This window comes from Gorilla gorilla, chromosome 17 (assembly GCF_029281585.2).
Source record: "Gorilla gorilla gorilla isolate KB3781 chromosome 17, NHGRI_mGorGor1-v2.1_pri, whole genome shotgun sequence".
In the NCBI taxonomy this organism is placed as follows: domain Eukaryota; kingdom Metazoa; phylum Chordata; class Mammalia; order Primates; family Hominidae; genus Gorilla; species Gorilla gorilla.
This window is the reverse complement of record NC_073241.2, coordinates 77,750,938-77,771,356: the sequence shown is the minus strand read 5'-3', so window position 1 is coordinate 77,771,356 and position 20,419 is coordinate 77,750,938. Positions and strand designations below refer to the sequence as shown.

General features: G+C 41.9%; 1 protein-coding gene and 1 pseudogene across 1 annotated transcript; one reads left to right on the top strand and one right to left on the bottom strand.

Moving 5' to 3' along the window:
- Nucleotides 1-2,863: 2,863 nt before the first annotated feature.
- Nucleotides 2,864-3,753, bottom strand: LOC101142384 (DNA-directed RNA polymerase III subunit RPC7-like; annotated as a pseudogene).
- Nucleotides 3,754-3,767: 14 nt separating this feature from the next.
- On the top strand, nt 3,768-19,617 carry LOC129528253 (uncharacterized). Its single transcript, XM_055368075.2, has 4 exons — nt 3,768-3,964; nt 11,550-11,741; nt 13,251-13,344; nt 19,335-19,617. The coding sequence occupies exons 1-4, from the start codon at nt 3,768-3,770 to the stop codon at nt 19,506-19,508; spliced, it is 657 nt and encodes a 218-aa protein (XP_055224050.1). The 3' UTR covers nt 19,509-19,617.
- Nucleotides 19,618-20,419: the final 802 nt, after the last annotated feature.

Sequence of the window (20,419 nt, the reverse complement as noted above, 5' to 3'; positions counted from 1 at the left end):
TCTTGTCAGATCAGCAGTGGCATTAGATTCTCATAGGAGTGCAAACCCTACTGTGAACTGTGTGTGAGGTATCTAGGTTGTGCACTCCCTATGAGAATCCAATGCTTGATGATCTGTCACTGTCTCCCATCACCCCCAGATGGGACTACCTAGTTGCAGGAAAACAAGCTCAGGGGTTCCACTGATTCTACATTATGGTGAGTTGTATAATTACTTAATTATATATTACAATGTAATAATAGTATAAATAAAGTGCACAGTAAATGTAATGCGCTTGAACCATCCTGAAACCATCGCACCCAACCCCCACCTTCTGTCTGTGAAAAAATTGTCTTCCACGTAACTGGTCTCTGGTGCCAAAAACGTTGGGGGCCACTGTTATAGAACACTAACATGTATTCCTCATATCTAGCTGCAATCTTGTATCCATTAGCAGACCTCTCTCTCTGCCCTTCTCAGCCTCTAGAAACCACTACTCTACTCTGCACTTCCATAAGATCGGTAAGATCAGCTCTTTTAGCTTCTTCATATGAGTGAGAACATGCAATATTAGTCTTTCTGTGTTTGGCTTATTTTACTTAATATAATGTCTTCCAGGCTCATCCATGCTGTTACAAATGACAGGATTTCATTCTTTTTCTTGCCAAAAGTATTCCATCGTATATATACATATATGTACATACATATATATATACACACATATATATATACACGATGGAATACATATATATGTGTATGTACATATATGTACACACACACACACACATTTTCTTTACCTGTTCATTTGTTGATGGTCACTTAGCTTGATTCTGTGTCTTAGCTATTGGGAATAGTGCAGAAATACACATGAAGTGCAGACATCTCTTTCATATACTGGTTTTCTTTCACTTGTGGGGGGATTAGTGGATCCTGCGGTATTTCTGTTTTTAGTTTCTTGAGGAACCTCCACACTGTTTTCCATAATGGCCATATTAATGTAATTTTCCACTGACAGTGTAGAAGAGTTCCCCTTTCTCTGCATGCTTGCCAACGTTTGTTTTTTTTTGTCTTTTTGATCAGGATATCTCATTGTGGTTTTGATTTGCATTTTTCTAATGATTAGCAATGTTGAGCATTTTTCATATACATGTTGGCCATTTGGTTTTCTTCTTTTGAGAAATGTCTATTAGATCATTTGCCCTTTTATTTTTTTTGAATATGAGAGTCTTGCTTTGTTGCCCAGGCTGGACTTGAACTCCTGGGCTCGAACAACTATCTGCCTCAGCCTCCCAAGTAGCTGGGACTGCAGGCACACAATCACCAGCTCATGTGCTCATTTTAAAATCTGGTTATTTGCTTTTTTGCTGTTGAGTTGTTTGAGTTCCATGTGTCCTGCTTATTAATCCCTTGTTGGATGCACAGTTTCAAATATTTTCTACTCTTCTACAGGTTGCCACTTTACTCTATTGATTGTTTCCTTTGCTGTGCAGAAGCTTTTTAGTTTGATAGAATCCCATTTATCTATTTTGCTTTTGTTGCTTGTGTTTTTGAGATCTTGTTAAAAAAATTTTTGGCCAGACTAATGTCAGGAAGCATTTCCCCATATTTCTTTCTAGTAGTTTCGTAGTTTCATGTCTTCAGATTTAAGTCTTTAATCCATTTTCAGTTGATGTTTGTATACAGTGAGAGATAGGGGTCTAGTTTCATTCTTCTGCATACAAATATCTAACTTTCTTAGCAACATGTATTGTAGAGACTGTCTTTTCCCCAATGTATGTTTTTGGTGTCTTTGTCAAAAATCCATTAGCTGTAAATACATTAATTTATTTCTGGGTTCTTTTTTTTTCCAGGCTCAAGGTTGAGTTTAATAGTACAGGTAGAAATAGAATCTAGGGATCTGATTCTCACATTAGAGGATAATGATATCTTCCCAAAGGGGAAAAATAAAATTATTTATTTTGGTGGATAACATTGATAAATCATTTTTGAAATATATAATATAAATTTCCTTGAAAATGTTTGGCATTTGTGAATCTTTTTAGGTTGAGGTTTTTAGGTATTTTTTTTTCCCAAAAAATATATAAAGTTAGGGGAGCTAGCTTTAAACAACAAAAAAATTAATCTTAATTTCAAAATGACCTGAGTTCATTTTGCATTTTCATATAAATCAATTGTACAGCTTGAGTACTCTGAAACATAAAAGGCCACCACACTTCATAGAGTTCACACACATGCATTCTACAGTGATATTTATATGACCAGAACTTATTTAACATTTACGTAAAGTTTAAAATTAAAATGTCTTAGTCAAATTTTTCATAAGCCCAACTATTTGAAGATGTCACAGTGATTACAGTGGAATAATTAATTCATATATCATACAGTATTAAGTTAGTCCCCAGTTCAAGTATTTATAATATTCACCCCATGTGAAAATTTATTTGTACTGGCTAAGATGTGAGCCGTGAAATTTATATTGCTCAGTTTGGTATTTTTCCCTGTGTGTATGTTTTCCATCACAAAACCTCTATTTCACAATTCTGTACTTATAAAAGCCCAGGTTGGTTTATGTGGTCATAATGCAGTAGTCTAGAACATACCATGTAAAAGTAAAAAATAAAATTATTTTCAAGTTTGTTTTTAAAGTGCTCCATGTGCTGTATTATATCAACTTTCAGGTTATAGAAATCCACTATGACTGGTAATAGTTTTACAAAAAATCAGCAGTTAAGCAAGCATGATTTCTTCAAGTATGTATACATAGATTAAGAGAGCAAAAATTCTTTAGGCACATTCCTATTCAAATAATACAAAAAAACCCACAAGAGTACATGAGAGATGGCAGAGGTGTTTAGAAGGAAGGTCAGAGTGTCAGGGTCTAATTTGTAAGGTAATTAGTATGTAAACTCAAAGTGGTTTTGAATATTTTGGTAACAAATATTTGTCCAAAAAAAAAAAACAAACAAAAATACTTATTCCTTTTCAGAAAAAAATGCAAAACAAATCTGTCCAAATGTTCAGAAGCTGCATCATAAAAATACTTTTTGAAAAATTTCATGCCTAATAGGTTGCTTCATCCATGTTGTCATCACTGTCTGGGCCAAAATCATTTCCATCTTCAAATTATGAATTAATGTAGTCATTTTCCTCTTCTTGCTCTTCTTCATCATATCTCTCCTGTTCTGCAGCATCATCGTCATCGTCATCATCACCTTCTTTACTTTCCTCTTTGCTTCCTTCTTCCTTTTCATTTTCCTCTTCTGAATTTTCACCATCACCTTTCTTTCCCAATTCCTCAATTTTTTTCAACACATCTGAAGTATTAGTGAGGTGACTTTGCCTGCGTCTTTTGCCTTTTCGGGTTTTGGGCCTGTGTTTTTACATTTATTTCTTGGCATTATCTCTCTTGGAAGTCTTCTCCAATCTGGTATCCATTCTTCCTTATATACCTTCATGTATCTTTTACTATACCTTTCAATATCTTGTCTTTCTTCAGGTGTTTCAATAAAATAAGGCATTCTTTTCATTGTTTCTCTCAACTCCTGTTTCAAAGCCAGCATGCATTCTTCATCTTCTGTTTTCAGTGGCACTGATTTATAATCTGCATCAGGAAATAGTGGGGGTGGTTTCAACACTACATAAGGTAACTTTTTACCTTTGCTAAATCCAATAGCCTCAGTATTAAAGGTATGAGCAGCACATCCTCCTCTTCCTTTATTCCCAGCCATCAGATCTAGTTATACTAGATGAGTGGGCAAATTCTGAAAGGCATCCGCCTGGCTGCACCCATGCCCAGCATGTTGGCGCTCAAGTGGTACACCCACAAGTCTCCAGGTGGTAGTATCTTTTGGATTCAAGAACACTTCCGTGAGTCGGGCAACCATGCCAACATTTGGCTGGTGCATGGCTCCAAGCAGGACGTGGTGATTGATACAGGCCTGGGGCTGCACTGCCTCCCTGAGTACCTGTACTCCTCTGGCCTCTTGTAGGACCTCAGGGCCAAAGAGTTATTTCTGGGTTCTTAATTTATTCTTTTCCATTGATCTATGTGTCTGTATTTAAGCCAGCACCATGCTGTTTTGGTTACCATAGCTTTGTAGTATATTTTGAAGTCAGGTAGTGTGATATCCCCAGCTTTGTTCTTTTGGCTCAGGATTGCTTTGACTATTCAGGGTCTTCTGTGGTTCTATATAAATTTTAGGGTTGTTCTTTCTGTTTCTGGGAAGAATGTTATTGGTATTTTGATACGGATTGCATTGAATCTGTATATCACTTTTGGCAGTATGGACATTTTAACAATATTAATTCTTCTAATCTATGAACATGTAATATCTTTTCATTTTTTGTATCCTCTTCAATTTTCTTTCATCAGTATCTTATAGTTTTCATTATGGAGATTTTTCACCTCTGGTTAAATTTACTTCTGGGTATTTTTTTTCCTAGCTATTGTAAATGGGATTGCTTTCTTGGTTTCTTTTTCAGATTGTTCATTATGGGCAAATAGAAATGCTGCTGCTTTTTGTATGTTGAGTTTGTATCCTGCAACTTTATTGAATTTGTTTATTAGTTCTAACAGTTTTTTGGTGGAGTTTTTAGGTTCTTCTAAATCATATTGCCTGTAAACGGGGACAGTTTGAATTCCTCCTTTCCAATTTGGATGCCTTTTATTTCCTTCTCTTGCTTAATTGCTCTGGCTAGGACTTGAAGTACTATGTTGAATAACAGTGGTGAAAGTGAGCATCCTTATCTTGTTCCAGATCTTAGAGGAAAGGCTTTCAACATTTCCCCATTCGGTATAAAATTAGTACTAATATGTTAGCTGTGGGTTTGTCATATATGACCTTTATTGTTTTGAGGTATGTTCATTTTATACCTAGTTTGTTGAGAGTTTTTATCATGAATTAATGTTGTATTTTATCAAGCATTTTTCTCCATCTGTTAGAATGATCATATGGTTTTGTCCTTCATTCTGATGATGTATCACATTTAGTGATCTTCATATGTTGAAATATCCTTGCAACTTGATCATGGTATGTAATCTTTTTGATATGCTGTTAGATTCAGTTTGCTAGTATTTTGCTGAGAAATTTTGCAACTATGTTCATCAGGAATTTTGGCCTATAGTTTTCTTTTTTAGTTGTGTCCTGGTCTGCTTTTGGCATCAGGGTAATGCTGGTCTTGTAGAATGAGTTTGGAAGAATTCCTTTGCCTTCAATTTTCTGGAATAGTTGCAGAAAAAATAGTATTAGTTCTTTAAAATTCGTAGAATTCAGCAGTGAAGCCAACCAGTCTAAAGGGAGCAATTTTGAGGCTTTCCACAGATACCCTCAGATCCCACCTATGGCAACCTCTGCTGGCTTTAACCAAAACCTACCCCCTCTAAGTCAATTCTCCCTCATCCTCCTGAATTGGAGTGGGGAGTTGCTTCTCTCTACACATCCGTAGAGGGGTTTTACATGCAAAGATGACATTTTGTCGCCCCTCCCTTACTTTCAAAGCAATTCCTGGTAGAATTCAGAACATCTCAGCCCTGTCTACAGAGAAGTGGGTCTGCACAGTCCTTTGTGGAGTCTGCAGGTCTGTGTGTGTGACCCACATGGGGTCAGGGACACAGGATCCTACCTATGATCAGGTCTTCATTCCTTCTCAGGGAATGGGGCCAACTCATATTTTGACCTGAGTCAAATAGACCTAAGTTTGAATTCTGCTTCAGCCACTGTCTAGCTGTATAACATTGTGCCTCTTAGTTTTTCTGAGCCTGGTTTCCACACATGTAAAATAGGGATGACAACATGTATTTTGCAGGGTAGTTATGAGACCTGAATGATCCAAATGACCATGCCGTGTACTAGCTGTGTGACCTTAAGCAAGTTACTTAACCCTTCGTACCTCTGTACTTATGGGTTGTTATGAGGTATGAGTGCATTAATATTTGCAAAAAGCACATGAGAGTGCCTTGTGCATACAAAACATTACTTAGTGTTAACTATTGTTAATATTAAGGTATGTAAACTGGCTGATGTGCAAAAGGCCTTCAGTAAATGTAAGCTATTTTATCTTCTCCTTCTCAAGCCCACAGGTTCTGGCTATAGAAGTCTGGTTTCTCTGAGGCCGCCACAGAGTTCCAGGCAGCCCGTTTATCTGGATTTGAATAGTTTTAAGTAAGTGGCCTTGGTTTGCCTTCTGGCACACAAAAAATAAAGTAACAGAGACACCTAGTGGGAGCTGGTAGCAAGTGCTCCAGCAAGTCTGAGTGCCTGTGTCTGGGATCAGGTGGAGACCCGGAGGATGGTACCGCTGTGGCCCATGAGTGCACAATGAGGCCAACAGGCTCTCTCGAGCCATGCCAGTGCAGCCTTCACCAATGGGAAGCCCTGCTCATCCACCCTGCAGCTGGTCCTTGTCACCAAGGCTCTATTCTGAACAACCTCTGGGGACAAAGAGTCTGTTGCTGTATCAGCTCACACTAGTGGACCTAGCCTCAGGTCGTGGTGGGGGATATAGGAAAGCAGACAGTTTCCTGCTTTGAGGAGCTGGCAGAAAACGATTGGACTTGGCACTTTTTTTGCTGTGTGACCTCGGATGACTCATTTAGCATCTCTGAGCTCCAGTTTCCTTGCGTGCAAAAACAGAGTTAGTAATAGTGAGGATGGTTTAAAATGATGGATGTAGAAAGCGAAGCGCTGAGTCTATGCCCATACCCCCTTGAATGCACCCGAACTTGTCCGATCTCAGAAGCTAAACAGGGTCAGGCCTGGTTAGTACGTGGATGTGACAAAGTTAAGCACTGTGTTGTTGACACACAGGAAGCACCCAATAAATGGTAGCTATTGTTGTTATTGTTATGATTTTATGGTGGATAACCGCACATGAAATAAATAGGGAATAAATCCACACAATATTGAACCAAGTGAAAGCCATCATAGTTTATAGCAGGTGAGAGACAGGGCTATTCCAGATCTGCAGTAGTTAGGTGAGGCCTCATGGAGGAGACCAGATCTCTGATGAGCCTCTGACTGCAACAACAAACAAATTATACTCCTACTGGCTGAAACAATTACGGGGTGTGTTGGCTCATATAACTTGGTAAGATTTGATCCAGTGCCTTGATGATGTCACGAGGACCCAATCTTTTCTTTTAAAAATATTCTTGTGACATAAAAAACACACAAGAAGATTTAGAAAACGACATAGCATTCACCTTAGGAAATAAAATAGCAAATATAGTTGAGGCTTCCTGGCCCTCCTTCAATTGCATTTCCCCTTCCCCTACCCTGCAAAGAGAACCACTCTCCTAAATTTGGTGTTTATACTTCCCATGGATGCATTTATGTTATTATTACATATGTGTGTGTTCCTAAACAACATATGGTAGAATTGCATGTTTTAAACCTTTTTATAAATATGTCATAGAGTATGTGTCTGTATTTGTCTGTTTGGGATGCATAACAAAATACCATAGATTTGGTGGCTTAAACCACAGAAATGTATTTTCTCAAAGTTCTAGAGGCCAGGAAGTCCAAGCTCAAGGTGCCAGCCAGGGAGGTTTCATTCTGCAGACTGTTCTGTAGTCTTGCAGGTAGCTACTGTTTCTCTGGTGCTCATGTGACCTCTTCCTTGTGCTTGTACAGGGAGAGAAAGAGAGACAGCAAGCTCTTTGATGTCTCCTCATGAGAGCCCATCCTCAGGACCCCAACTAACGCTAATGATCTCCTAAAGACCCCATCTCCAAATACGATCACATTTGGGATAGAGTTTCAATATGTTAATTTTGGGGGGATACAGATATTCAGCTCATTTCATTCCGCTTCTGCCTCCCACAAAGTTCATGCCCTTCTTACATGCAGATGCATTCATTCCATTCCAACAGTCCCAAAAGTCTTAATTCATTCCAGCATCAACTCTAGTTCTAAAGACCAAAATCTCAACTAAATATCATCAAAATCAGGTATGGATGAAAATCGAGCTACAATTCATTGTGAGCAAAACTACTCACCAGCTATGAACCTGTGAAACCCGACTATTATGTGTTTCCAAAATATAACGGTGGAAAGGGCATAGGATGAACATTCCCATTCCAGAAGGGAGAAATCAGAAGAAAGGGGTGACAGGTCCCAAGCAAGTTCAATACCTAGCAAGGCAGATTCCATTAGATCTTAGGGGTTGAGGATAATCCTCTTTGGTTCAGTGCTCTGTCCACCCCCCATCCCAGCCCACTGGAGTGGCAGCATCACCTCACCACTCTCTGTGGCAACCTCACCTGCACAGCTCTCTGTGGTGGCCATCTGGTCTACTGAAACTGAGAAGAAACCAACCTTACCCCTTGGTTCTGTGGTAGGAGCCCTGATGATCTCTGAATTGCCTTCAGGGTCATTGTTGCCTTTTCTTGAAGGACAAAGCATATTTCTCAACTGAATAGTTCTACCATCCTGCTCTGTAGAATCGCAATATCCAACAGCCTTTTTTCAACCTGTCTCACTTTCTCTTTCCCCTTTAGTTCAAACTGGCAGTGCCTAACTTCTATCCCTGGCTCTTATGAGCTGGCTAGTGAAATCCACATGTTGCACCCATGATCTGTTTATCAAATGTTTGGCCAGCCACAACCTTAGTGTGCTCGTTAGAGGTGAAAATGCTTCTTCATTTTTTGTTTTTCCAATATGCATAGGCTGAGAATTTTCCAAATCTTCAAGCTCTGTGTCCTTTTTTTTTTTTTTTTTTTTTTTTTGTCTTTTGAGACAGAGTCTTGCTCTGTCGCCCAGGCTGAAGTGCAGTGGTGCAATCTTGGCTCACTGCAAGCTCCGCCTCCTGGGTTCAGCCTCCCGAGTAGCTGGGACTACAGGTGCCCGCCACAACGCCTGGCTATTTTTTTTTTTTTTTTTTTGGTATTTTTAGTAAAGACAGGGTTTCACCGTGTTTACCAGAATGGTCTCAATCTCCTGACCTCGTGATCCGCCTGCCTCGGCCTCCCAAAGTGCTGGGATTACAGGCATGAGCCACTGCGCCTGGCCCAAGCTCTGGGTCCTTTTTGATTAACAATTTTTTTCAATTTCTCTCTTCTCTCTCATTTTACTATAAGCAATAAAGAGAAACCAAATGACTCCTTTAACATTTTGCTTAGCAATGCCCTCAGCTAAACATCCAGTTTCATTGCTTGTAAGTTCTACCTTCAACAAAACACTAGAACAAAATTCAGCCAGGTTCTTTGCCACTTTGTAACAAGAATCGCCTTTCCTCCAATTTCCAATAAACTCTTTCTCATTTTCAGCTGAAACCTCACCAGTATTACCTTTAGCAGCTGTATTTCTACCGACAGTCCTTTTAAGGCAATCTAGGCTTTTCCTAGCATGCACCTCAAAACTCCTCCAACCTCTACACATGAGCCAGTTCCAAAGCCACTTCTACCGTTTTAGCATTTGTTATGGCAACTCCCTGCTTCTCAACACAAAAATCTGTCTTAGTCATCTTGGGATGTCATAATGAAATACCATAGATGAAGTGGCTTAAGCAACAGAAATTAATTTTCTCACAGTTCTAGAAGCTGAAATTTCAAGTTCCAGCTGATTCAGTTTCTGGTCAGGGGCCTCTTCCTGCCCTACAGATGGCCACCTTCTCACTATGTCCTCACATGGACTTTCCTTGCTCTCTCTCTCTCTCTCTCTCTCTCTCTCTCTGTGTGTGTGTGTGTGTGTGTGCGTGTGTGTGTGTGCGCGTGTGTGTGAAGAGAGAGAGAGACAGACAGATAGACAGACAGAGAGAAAACGTCTCTAGTGTCTCCTGTTATAAGGACACTAATCCTATCAGATCAGGGCCCCACCCTTTTGACTTCATTTAACCTTAATTACTTCCTTAGAGGCCCTGTCTCCAAATGCAGCCACACTGAAGGTTAGGTCTTCAACATATGAATTTGAGGAAACACAGACATTCACATTATAACATGGATTTATACTGATTCAAGACTAATTGCAAATGGTTTGATCGGATGGTCAGGTACTTGGAAGGAACACGACTGGAGGATTAGAGACAAGGAAGTCTGGGAAAGTTATGTGGATGGAACTCAGCATGGGCAGACTGTGAAGATCTTTGTGTCCCATGGGATTGCTCATTAAAAGACATCCTTTGCGGATCAGGGGAGACTTTCAGTAGTCAGGAAGACCTAATGATACACTCTATCAATGTCAGTCAACATCTTTTCCCAGCCACCCCAGGGCTTGCTCAATGGACTCATGGATAAACTGGTCATGGCAGTGGAGATGGAGCTGTGCGTAAGCCCAACAATGTGGATGTTCCCTTACCAAGGCTGACCTGGCTATAGCTAAGTGAATGCTTAACTTGCCAACTGCAGAGATAAGAACCAACCCCCAATATACCACTCCCTGAGGGGACCTGTCAACCACCCCGTGGCAGGTTGATTACACTGGACCTCTTCTCTCCTGGAATTGGACAGCAATTGTTCTCGCTGGGATAGGCACACATTCTGGACAAGGATCTGGTTTCCCTGCCTGTGATGCCCATGCCTGCCCTTCACCACCAGTAGGCTCACAGAAGAATGCCCCATCCATGTTCAGAGCATTCTCAAGGGCATTCTGATTAAGGAATATATTTCTCAGCCAAGGAAGTACAGCAGTGGGTTAATGCTCTTGGGATTCATTGGTATTTCCACATACCCTATCGCCTGGAAATAAATGGTCTTATTGAAAGGTGGAATAGCTTCTTGAAGACCCAGTTGCAGCACCAGTTGGAAGGCAGTGTCCTGAAAGCATGGGGTTCTCTGTCACAAGGTGCAGTATGTCCTTTGAATCAGAAATCATTACATGGCATTGCCTTCTCCGTGGCAAGAACTCACGAGTCTGGAAATCAAAGGGTAGAAGTAGAAGTGGTTCCTCTCTCCCTTACACCTAGTCACCCACTTACAGAATTTTTGCTTCCCATCCTGGCAACTTGGAGCTTTGTTGGTTTGGAAGTCTTAGGTCTGAATGGGAGAATGCTTATATCAGGGGACACATCGGTAGGACCATTGATTGGAAGATGAGAATGCCCTCCAGCTATTTTGGGCTATTTATACTATGGTACCAATTAGAAGAACAAGGGTTTTAGCTTTCGTTTTTTTCTACTGACAGGAGCGATTAATTCCAGTTACCGGGGGAAACTGGTTTGCAGCTACACAATGGGGCAAGGAGAGTTATATCTGGAACTGAGAAGATTCTCTGGGGAACAGGAGAGTTTGGGGAGCGATGGGCAAGGGCAGCATCCTTAGCTTATGACTTGAGGCCACCTCCTCTGTTGACACCATGAATGACTCAAAATTAGGCCTGTCTCTGTAGCCATTTCTTTGTCTCTTTGACATGAGCCAGGTTCGGGATTTCCTGCCTCCAGCCCCAGCCCCGGCCCTTGGGCACCCTAGGTTTGGCCTTCCGTGCCATGCCGCTTCACATGGTAAATATTGATCCTGCAGTATTTACAGAGACCTTCTTCCCCAGGACCCTCCTCCCCTGTGATCTATGCTTTCTCTTTCACTTACTCAGATTGAGCCCCGCTCAATGTGGTTTCTGTTTCCAGTAATTTTCCCTCAGACTGCAGCTCTTTCCTTCTGGAATGAATTGTTTGCCGGATATTTCTGAGACTCTCAGGAATTTAAACTGTTCCACCCTCTCTGCTCCACCCAGAGCCAGGCCCAGTTATCTTCACTGTGAGCCCCTGGGACTCCTCTTCCCTGCTCAGGATGTGCTCAGCTCTGATCAGGGTGTTGTCTTCATCTTTTGCGGGTGAGAATTTGTGGGTGATTTTTTTATTTTTGTGACCAAGTCCTGTTGTTGCTGGTTTGGCGTATTTGTCCATGTCCTCAGGTTTGATAGGTCTCCTGTCACCTAATTTGGTTGAAGAGGTTAGAGGTGAGAGGTGGGATTTTTGTTGTTGTTGGCTGAGGTGGTGGGTTTTTGGGGGGCTGCATCCTATCTGCTCTACTTGGTTGTCAGGAGAGGTTATAGGGAGATTGGGAAACCTACTGCCACCATGACCACATTGCTCTTGAGTTGGATTCTTAGTTGATTTTCTTTCTAAGGCCCTAATATATAGATTTTAAGGCTGTGAATTTATCTTTAAATTCCGTTTTGGCTGAAGTCCACAGATTTTGGTAGATAAGGCTCTTATGTTGCTTTATTTTTAAAGGTTGGTTCATTTCAGTTTTGGTTTCCTTCTAGACCCACGATACCTATTTTCTAGATTGTGTTTTCCTTGGAGGTAGAGACGACATCTCTGTACATGGTTGTGTCTTTTGTAATTATTTAGTGTCAGAGCTGTAGGAAATGCTTGATATTTTTTGTTGTTGGAATGGAATGAAAATAGTGTTACACATTCCTGTTCTCTATCTGGTCCAGCATACAAACGAGACACAGCAGGAAAGAAAGAGTATTTAACATAGTACATCTGGGGTTCTTGGATCAAAATATGTTGTGATACTTCCAATTTAGGGTTAATTTGCCTAAGTATTATCCTTTTGTGGTGGGTAACTCTCCCCCGGGAATATTGATTGGAATAATACATCTCTTTCTTTCCTTCCTTTCTTTCCTTTCTTTCTTTTTCTTTTCTTGTCTTTCTTTCTTTCTTTCTTTCTTCTTTCTCTCTCTTTCTTTCTTTCTTTTTTAACACAGGGTTTCACTCTGTCACCCAGGCTGGAGTGCAGTGGTGCCATCTCAGCTCACTGCAACCTCTGCCTCCCGGGTTCAGGCAATTCTCCAGCCTCAGACTCCCATGTAGCTGGGATTACAGGTGCCCACCACCACACCCAGCTAATTTTTATATTTTTTTGGTAGAGACAGGCTTTCATCATGTTGGCTGGGCTGGTCTAGAACTCCTGACTCAAATCTGACCAACTCGGCCTCCCAAAGTGCTGGGATTAGAGCCAGCCATGCCCGGCAGGGACAATACATCTTTGAAGGATCAGCATATATTAATCAAATTGCCCTCCTTATAGCTGAATGTAACGTCACTGAGGGAATGAGAGTTTGGATGCTGATGAAGAAGAAATATTTTTGAAGCGTGGTTCAAAGCTGGAGATGGCTGACTTGAGGAGCAGGAGTATCTAGAAATGTTTCCTAATCCTGACTACATCTTAGAATTCTTTGGAGGGGAGTGGTGGTTTCTAAAATACACTGGTCCTCAGACCTGTCCTAAGAAATTGTAATTTAATTGATTTCAGGTGGGGCCTGGACACTAATAATTGAGAGGATGGAAGAAAGTAGAACAGCCTAGACTTAAGTGTATCCATTTTGCAGTTTTTTTCGAAGAGCTAGCGGTGGAGATGGCAGCTGCCTGGTACAGCACTGCGCCCTACCCATGGAGCATCCGAAAAAGTGGCAATGCATTCTTGTAGGTACATGGGAAACCAAGTGGCAGGAAAGGGGGCTACTTGACAAAGATTGTTTGATAACACTGTGGGCTGGGCAGGAGCGCTGAGCAGCAGATGGGACAGGAAGAAGCTTGCTGCAGTAGCCCACGGAGAGGCAGCTTCAGCCACAGGCCCCCTGGGTTAGATTTTCTCCCCTTCTGCAACCTAGAGTGGCTCCCCTTCATGCTATTCTCAGGGCTGGGATAGCAGTGGCTGGGGCTGTTGTAACAAAGCACCACAAACTGGATGACGTCAACACAGTAATGTATTGTCTCATAGCTCTGGAGCTAGAAGTCTGAAATCACTGTGTCGGCTGGATTTGGGTTCCTCCTGAGGGCTGTGAGGGAAGGCTCTGTTCCAGGCCTCTCCCTTTGGTTTGTCAGGGGCCATCTTCTCTGGGTCTCTTCACATCGTTTTCCTTTCTGCATGTTTTTTCCAGATACTCCCACACACACACTTTTTTCACAATCTTTTTTTTTGATATGGAGTCTTGCTCTGTCGCCCAGGCTGCAGAGCAATGGCATGATCTCAGCTCACTACAACCTCCGCCTCCCAGCTTTAAGCGATTCTCCTGCCTCAGCCTCCCATGTAGCTGCGATTAGAGACACACACCACCACGCTCACCTAATTTTTGTATTTTTTGGCAGAGAGGGGGTTTCACCATATTGGCCAGGCTGGCCTTGAACTCCTGACCTCAAGTGATCTGCCTGCCCTGGCCTCCCAAAGTGCTGGATTACAGGTTTGAGCCACCGTGCCTGGCCCAGATTTCCCCTTTTTATAGGGACACCAGTCCTATTGGATTAGGGTCCATCCTAATGACTTTATTTTAACTTGATTCCTTTTGTAAAAATCATGTCTCCAAATAAGTCACATTCTGAGGTAGTGGGAGTTCAGAATTCAACATATGAATTTGAGCAGGACAGAGTTTAACTCATAAGAGTTGACAAAGCCAGGTCTCTTTATTTCTTTGTTAGTACCTACAAATCACCAACACAAAATGGCTGCGTTCCCTCCCTAGGAGTTCTGACTGGGTCTTCCTGATTGACTTTCTGCTCTCCCACAAGCAGCTCTCAGTTGATGCTTTCTCCCCTCTTATGCTGCCAAAATGTGTCCTGTAACCATTTCCAGTATAGTCACAGCATTCTTTTTTGGTTATGCCCAATAGTTGAGTGACCTGGGTGGTCCAAAAATTCCCCTGAAGTCTTGTGACCTGGTCACGCAACACAGCCAGCAACGGCAGCAACCGCCCACCCTGGGAAAATATGTCATTCCAGACTGCTTTATCTGAATCCTAGTTCATACACTTGTATGACTATGTATACCTGGAATTGCCCTTAGAGACTAAATATCCTAGAGGTGTTCAACCAGTTTTCACAAATACACTGTTTTTAGAGACAGGGTCTCAGTCTCTCTCCCAGGCTGTAGTGCAGTGATGCCATCATGGCTCGCTGCAGCTTTGAACTCCTGGTCTCAAGCAATCCTCCCACCTCGGCCTCCTGAGTAGCTGGGATAGCTGAGACAGCTGAGACTTCAGATGCGCACCACCATGCCTGGCTAATTTTCTTTATTTTTTGGAGAGGCAGGGTCTTGCTATGTTGCTTAGTCTGGTCTTGAACTCCTGGCCTCAAGTGATTATCCTGCTTTGGCCTCCCCAAATTTTGGGATTACAGGCATGAGCCACCATGCCCAGTTCAAATAATCTCTTTTATTCAAATGAAATCTTTGGCAAATCCTCAATGTAAAGCAGGTAAAAAGAAATGAATGGATTAGAAATTCCCATTTTTGTAATTTGTGGATGTTGCATGACTGTCGTGGAACCAATGGAGTACTTCCATGGAGCCCTGAGTTTCTCTGTCTCAGAGAAAATTGCAGATCTCTCCAAACTCCTTGGTTTGCGGGAAAGGAAATGGAACCCAAAGAAATGAAAAGAACGAGCCAAAAGCACTCATAGAATGGAAGATCCAGTGGTGAACTCTGGTATCTTGAAACCTAGACCAGTACTCTCTATCACAAAGGCCTGCCAATGGCAGTCAGGACCTTAAAAAGAATGAGTTTACCATTGTTTTAGATAGTATTTCTCGGCTGGGCGGGGTGGCTCACGCCTGTAATCCCAGGACTTTGGGAGACTGAGGCAGGCGGATCATGAGGTCAGTAGATCGAGACCATCCTGGCTAGCATGGTGAAACCCTGTCTCTACTAAAAATACAAAAAATTAGCCGGGCATGGTGGCGGGAGCCTATAGTCCCAGCTACTCGGGAGGCTGAGGCAGGAGAATGGCGTGAACCTGGGAGGCGGAGCTTGCAGTGAGCTGAGATGGCGCCACTGCACTCCAGCCTGGGTGACAGAGCGAGACTCCATCTCAAAAAAAAGAATTTCTCAAGTGAGTTCTGGACAGCATCTTGTAAGTATGATTCCCAAATAAATTCTGGAAAAGCTGTTCTATAATTCTCCATAGCTAACTCTCATAGCATATTAGTGTACTTAAGGCTCAAAGATGTCCTGCAGCATAGAAAGCCACTTATCTTTGCTTATTCCAGTTTTTCCAAAATTCTTAAAAAACAAAAACAAAAAGGTGTTACCTTTTCCTGGGACTGCTTGCACTCTGCTTTGGGGCCCAGAAGAGTCTTCTCTCAAGGAGTGAATCTCTACAGAGAGCAACTCAGACATGCTAACAGTGGCTGTGAGATTTCAGGTATCATGACCTGCACCATTTCCTTTGCCTGGGAGTTGTTGGCCAGCATCTCTGGCAGGTGCAGGGATGGAGGCAGATAAGCGAGGAATTGCAGTGTGGTAGAAATGAATGGTGCTGACTTTAAATTGCCCCGTGGAGTTTTGTACTTCTTGTACCTTTTGGGAGAAGAGTAGCCTTCAAGAGCCTGGATGTGGCCAGTGGTCTGGGAGAGATTTCCTAGCCTACTTTTTCATTGTTTTGCCTCCTTCCTCTAATGCATGCCTACTTCCAAATCCTCCCTTCAAATGCTTGCTCCTCTCCATTCCTGCCAACACCTTTCTGAGGCTCTCATCATTCTCCAGTGACCTCCAGGCACAGCACTCTAAGTTCCATCACCCTTATCTTCCCTGGACAGTTGGTGTATGTAAATGTGATTACCAGAATCTTTTGCAAGGATGAAGTTCCGATGCTCCAGCATGAGAATTTCCAACACTCCTTTAGAGTCTAGGAATGAACAAACCCAATTAAATTCACAGCCACCACCAGAGGGCACAGTGAGACTCATGCAGGAGTAAAGGATGTTGAATAGAGACTGCAAAAACTTACTCTTGAAATGCATTTATTTATTTATTTATTTTTCTGTTCATAGCTGGTTCACATAGTCTTAGAAACAGGCAAAGTTTGAATCTAAAAACTGCAGAGTGAAATACTGTAGCTTTGGTCATTATTTGTGACTTCTTCATTGCCTTTATTCCAAATTCAGTAGAATTCTCTTATAACTAGACTCATGCCACACCACTGCAGTTGTGCCCTGGGGACCTAATTCCAGCCTTTCATAGATGTACAGGCAGAGTGTTCACAAGAAGTTTCCAGCCTTGTTCTCACAAACATGAATGCTAAGGAGGACTCCTTTATAATTAAGAGTTTCAATTATAAAGCAGGGCTGGGGAAAAACAGGGTGTACAGTAGAGGCTGTTCTGGGTTGGCCTTCAGAAAATGGGACTCTGACTCCAGCTCTGATATGATTAACCATGTGAATCTATGATGTAACAACTGAGAGTGGATGTTCATTGAGAACCTACTGTATGCCACCTACTGTGTGCCAGCCTTATAAATATTATCACCTATTAGCACCTTATAAATATTATCACCCACTCTTATGATAAAACTGTGAGACAGATATTTTCCCCTTTATTTGACAAATACAAAAACTGATGCTCAGAAATATTAAATGATGTGCTTAAAGACACATAGCCAGCAAGTGATGGAAACATGAAACCATTTCTAGGTGTGTTTGGCCACAGACCAGGTGATTTTTCATTACTTACACTTTTTCCACTTTTTGATGTTTCAGCTTCTGTACATTCTTTGTAATAAAATTCACACCTGTCTTCCTGCTTATTCAGACTTGGCTAACTGTTGTCACAATCTCAAACTCTCAGGGGTTGAATAAGATAAAAACCTTTCTTGTTTATGCGTAAGTCCAATGCAAGTCAGACAGGGGCCTTTGCTCCAGGCAGTCATTCAGGCACCCAGTTTCCTTCCATCTTTTGGAGCTGCCATCTTCAGAATGTGGCCTTCAGGGTCTCCATGGATCAGAAAGGAGAGTCATATGAGAGATTTGTATGTGCCAGGCCTGGAAGTGGCACACATCACTTTCCATTTGTCTGAACTAGGTAATCCGGTCCTAACCTAATGGCAAATAGATTGGGAAATAACGTTGAGCCCTGTGTCCAGGAAGAAGAAGAGAAAATGGATATTGATGAACCTATCCCTCTCCACATCCCTATCTCATGAGATTGTGGTAAAGATAAAATAAAATAGTATCTGTCAGAGTACTTTACCAACAAGAGAGATGTGGTAGTTTAAGCCTGGAGGGAAGGAGCTGTCAGAGAGAGATTGCAGATGGGGATATACATGAACAGGGATTATCATGGCCCAGTAAAGAGCTTGTTCTATGTCCTGGGTTGAGGAATAAGGAAAAAGAGACTAGAGAAGCGTCACTCATCTCCCCAAATTTATGTAAGCCTTTCACTCTTTGGCTCACACTCTTATTTCTAGTATTCATTCATTTATTCACTCATTTATTCTCCAACAAATTGTTACAATATCCTGGGCATTATGCCACGTGCTGGTGTGTGTGTGTGTGTAATGCCTCACACTAAAGAAAATCTCCCTCTGGAGCTGGTGTCAATTCTAGGAAAGATGCATTACTGCCTGCTCTAACACGGAAGCATTCCAATGTCATTGACTTGTCACCAGTTTGCTAGCTGGTGTACATGATGAAGGATGCCATTTCAAGGATTTGGCAATGGTCTTTTTTGCTAGTAGGTTGGGCACTCAGCAATCACAGTAAATAAATCAGAGTCCCTGTGTTAGGACTTTTGTGTAACCTGTGTCCTTGTTACCTTGACCACTCTCTTCAAAGACACATTGAACAAATACTGAGATATCTGAGGGGAGAGATTGGACGACAAACACACAGGATGGGCCACCCTGTCTAGATGGTGACTGAGAACCTCAAATGTGTATATGGCCTTCAGTCATCATTAATGTGTGACCCAAAGATTTATCCATGAACTTGGTGCCCACTTCCATAGGTCTATCTGCATTCTGCTTTCCCAGATTTCCTCAACTCTCATCTTCCAGTCTGTTCCTTCCAGGCCATTAGCCAGCTGGCTGAGCCATCTAATCCTACCATGAAGGAGTACACATCTATGCCTCAGGCCACATCCTTCCTCCACGTACAGCATATGATCAAGTATACTGGTTCCAGCTTGTCCCATTGGAAGAACCACCTCTTACCATTATCCTTCAGGGTCACTTTTGTTTGGGGCAACAATGCAGCAACAATCCCATTAAATCAACACTGAGTTCAGTGAGATGTCGGGTACTCCCAGGAGGCTATAAGTGTGGATCGATTGGGAGTCAGCAGTGCAGCAGAGAGGGATGAAATGGGAGTCTGGACCATCTGTTTAAATAATTTACTTAATCTTTCTGGACCTGCTACAGGTTAGATCCAAATGTATCACTTCTGTTGCATGATAAATTACTGTTACATGTGTCCAAAAGTAGGACTCTACAGGTTAGATAACACCAATTCATAATGGAAACCAGATTGCATAGTAACAGGGTGCCCCATGGTCAGCTGCTCTGTCTCCACTAGGGTCCACTAGTATGCCAGGAGCTACTTGCCAAACAAGGTGGTTCTCTCCAGTAGTGCATGGCCGTATTCCAGAATCTGAGGGCTCTGTGCTGTGACTCTTCTATTTAAGGCTGCCACATCCTTATCCATTGCAGATGCCCCTAGCACCACTGGATCTGTTGGTCACATGGCCCGAGAAACAGAATACCTGGAACCACAGCTTGGATTTGCTGCCCACACTCAACACTGGTGGCTTTCTGAGGCATCAGGGAACTGGGAGAGAAGTTTATACTATGTTGTCTTCAAAATCTAAAGAAACTGCAGCATGATGTCTCTCTTTAAAAAAACATTTATATGATAGTTTTATTGTTCAGATAATATATAAGATAGTATTATGGATTAGTATTTCTCAAATAAAAGAATATGATCTCTCTTTTACATTTATTTTATTTTATTTTTTAATTTTTATTTTGGGTTCAGGGATACATGTGCAGGTTTGCTATATAGATATGCTAAGTAAAGGTAAACTTCTTTGGTCCCACTCTACTGATGGATTGCCTGAGGCCGTGTTGATCTGCCCCAGTAAAGCTCCATATCCAGTGGCATGTGCCTGTAGTCCCAGCTACTTGGAAAGTGAGAGAATCACTTGAGCCTAGAAGTCCAAGGGTTCAGCCCAGGTAACAGTTAGACCCTATCTCTAAAAAAAAAAGAAATAAAAAATTTATATTTTGACCAGCAGCTGAAATGGAGTATTAAGCTTGCAGTATCCACTGTCAGAGGTGAGCTGATTGGGAATACAATAGGGACCAATACCTTCATCTCTCATATCTTGAATGGTAATGCTAATCTCTAAAATTCCTCCAGAAATGTGGCATTGCTTCTAATTTTTCTTGGAGGCTAGTATTGGGGATAGGAAAATGTCAAGAACTTCCATTTGGCCTTTCAAGGGCTTCCATTTCTTCTCATAATGGTTCTCACTCCACAAATCAGGCCACTACTGTAAGGGATCTACCAGCTGGTAAGTATATGCTAATTATATCTATCCTAACTATATATTTGGGCACTGGGGAAATAACCGCAGGGTGGGTTTGCAGATGCACTGGATCTTCTGTGAGAATGACTTTTGTCAGCACTTAGGGTTCTAGAATTCCATTCATAATGGGCTCTGGGTCTGTGAACTGACTTTGAGGCATAGGCCACAATTTTCCTTTGCAGTGGTTAATGTCAGTCTTCATTTGCC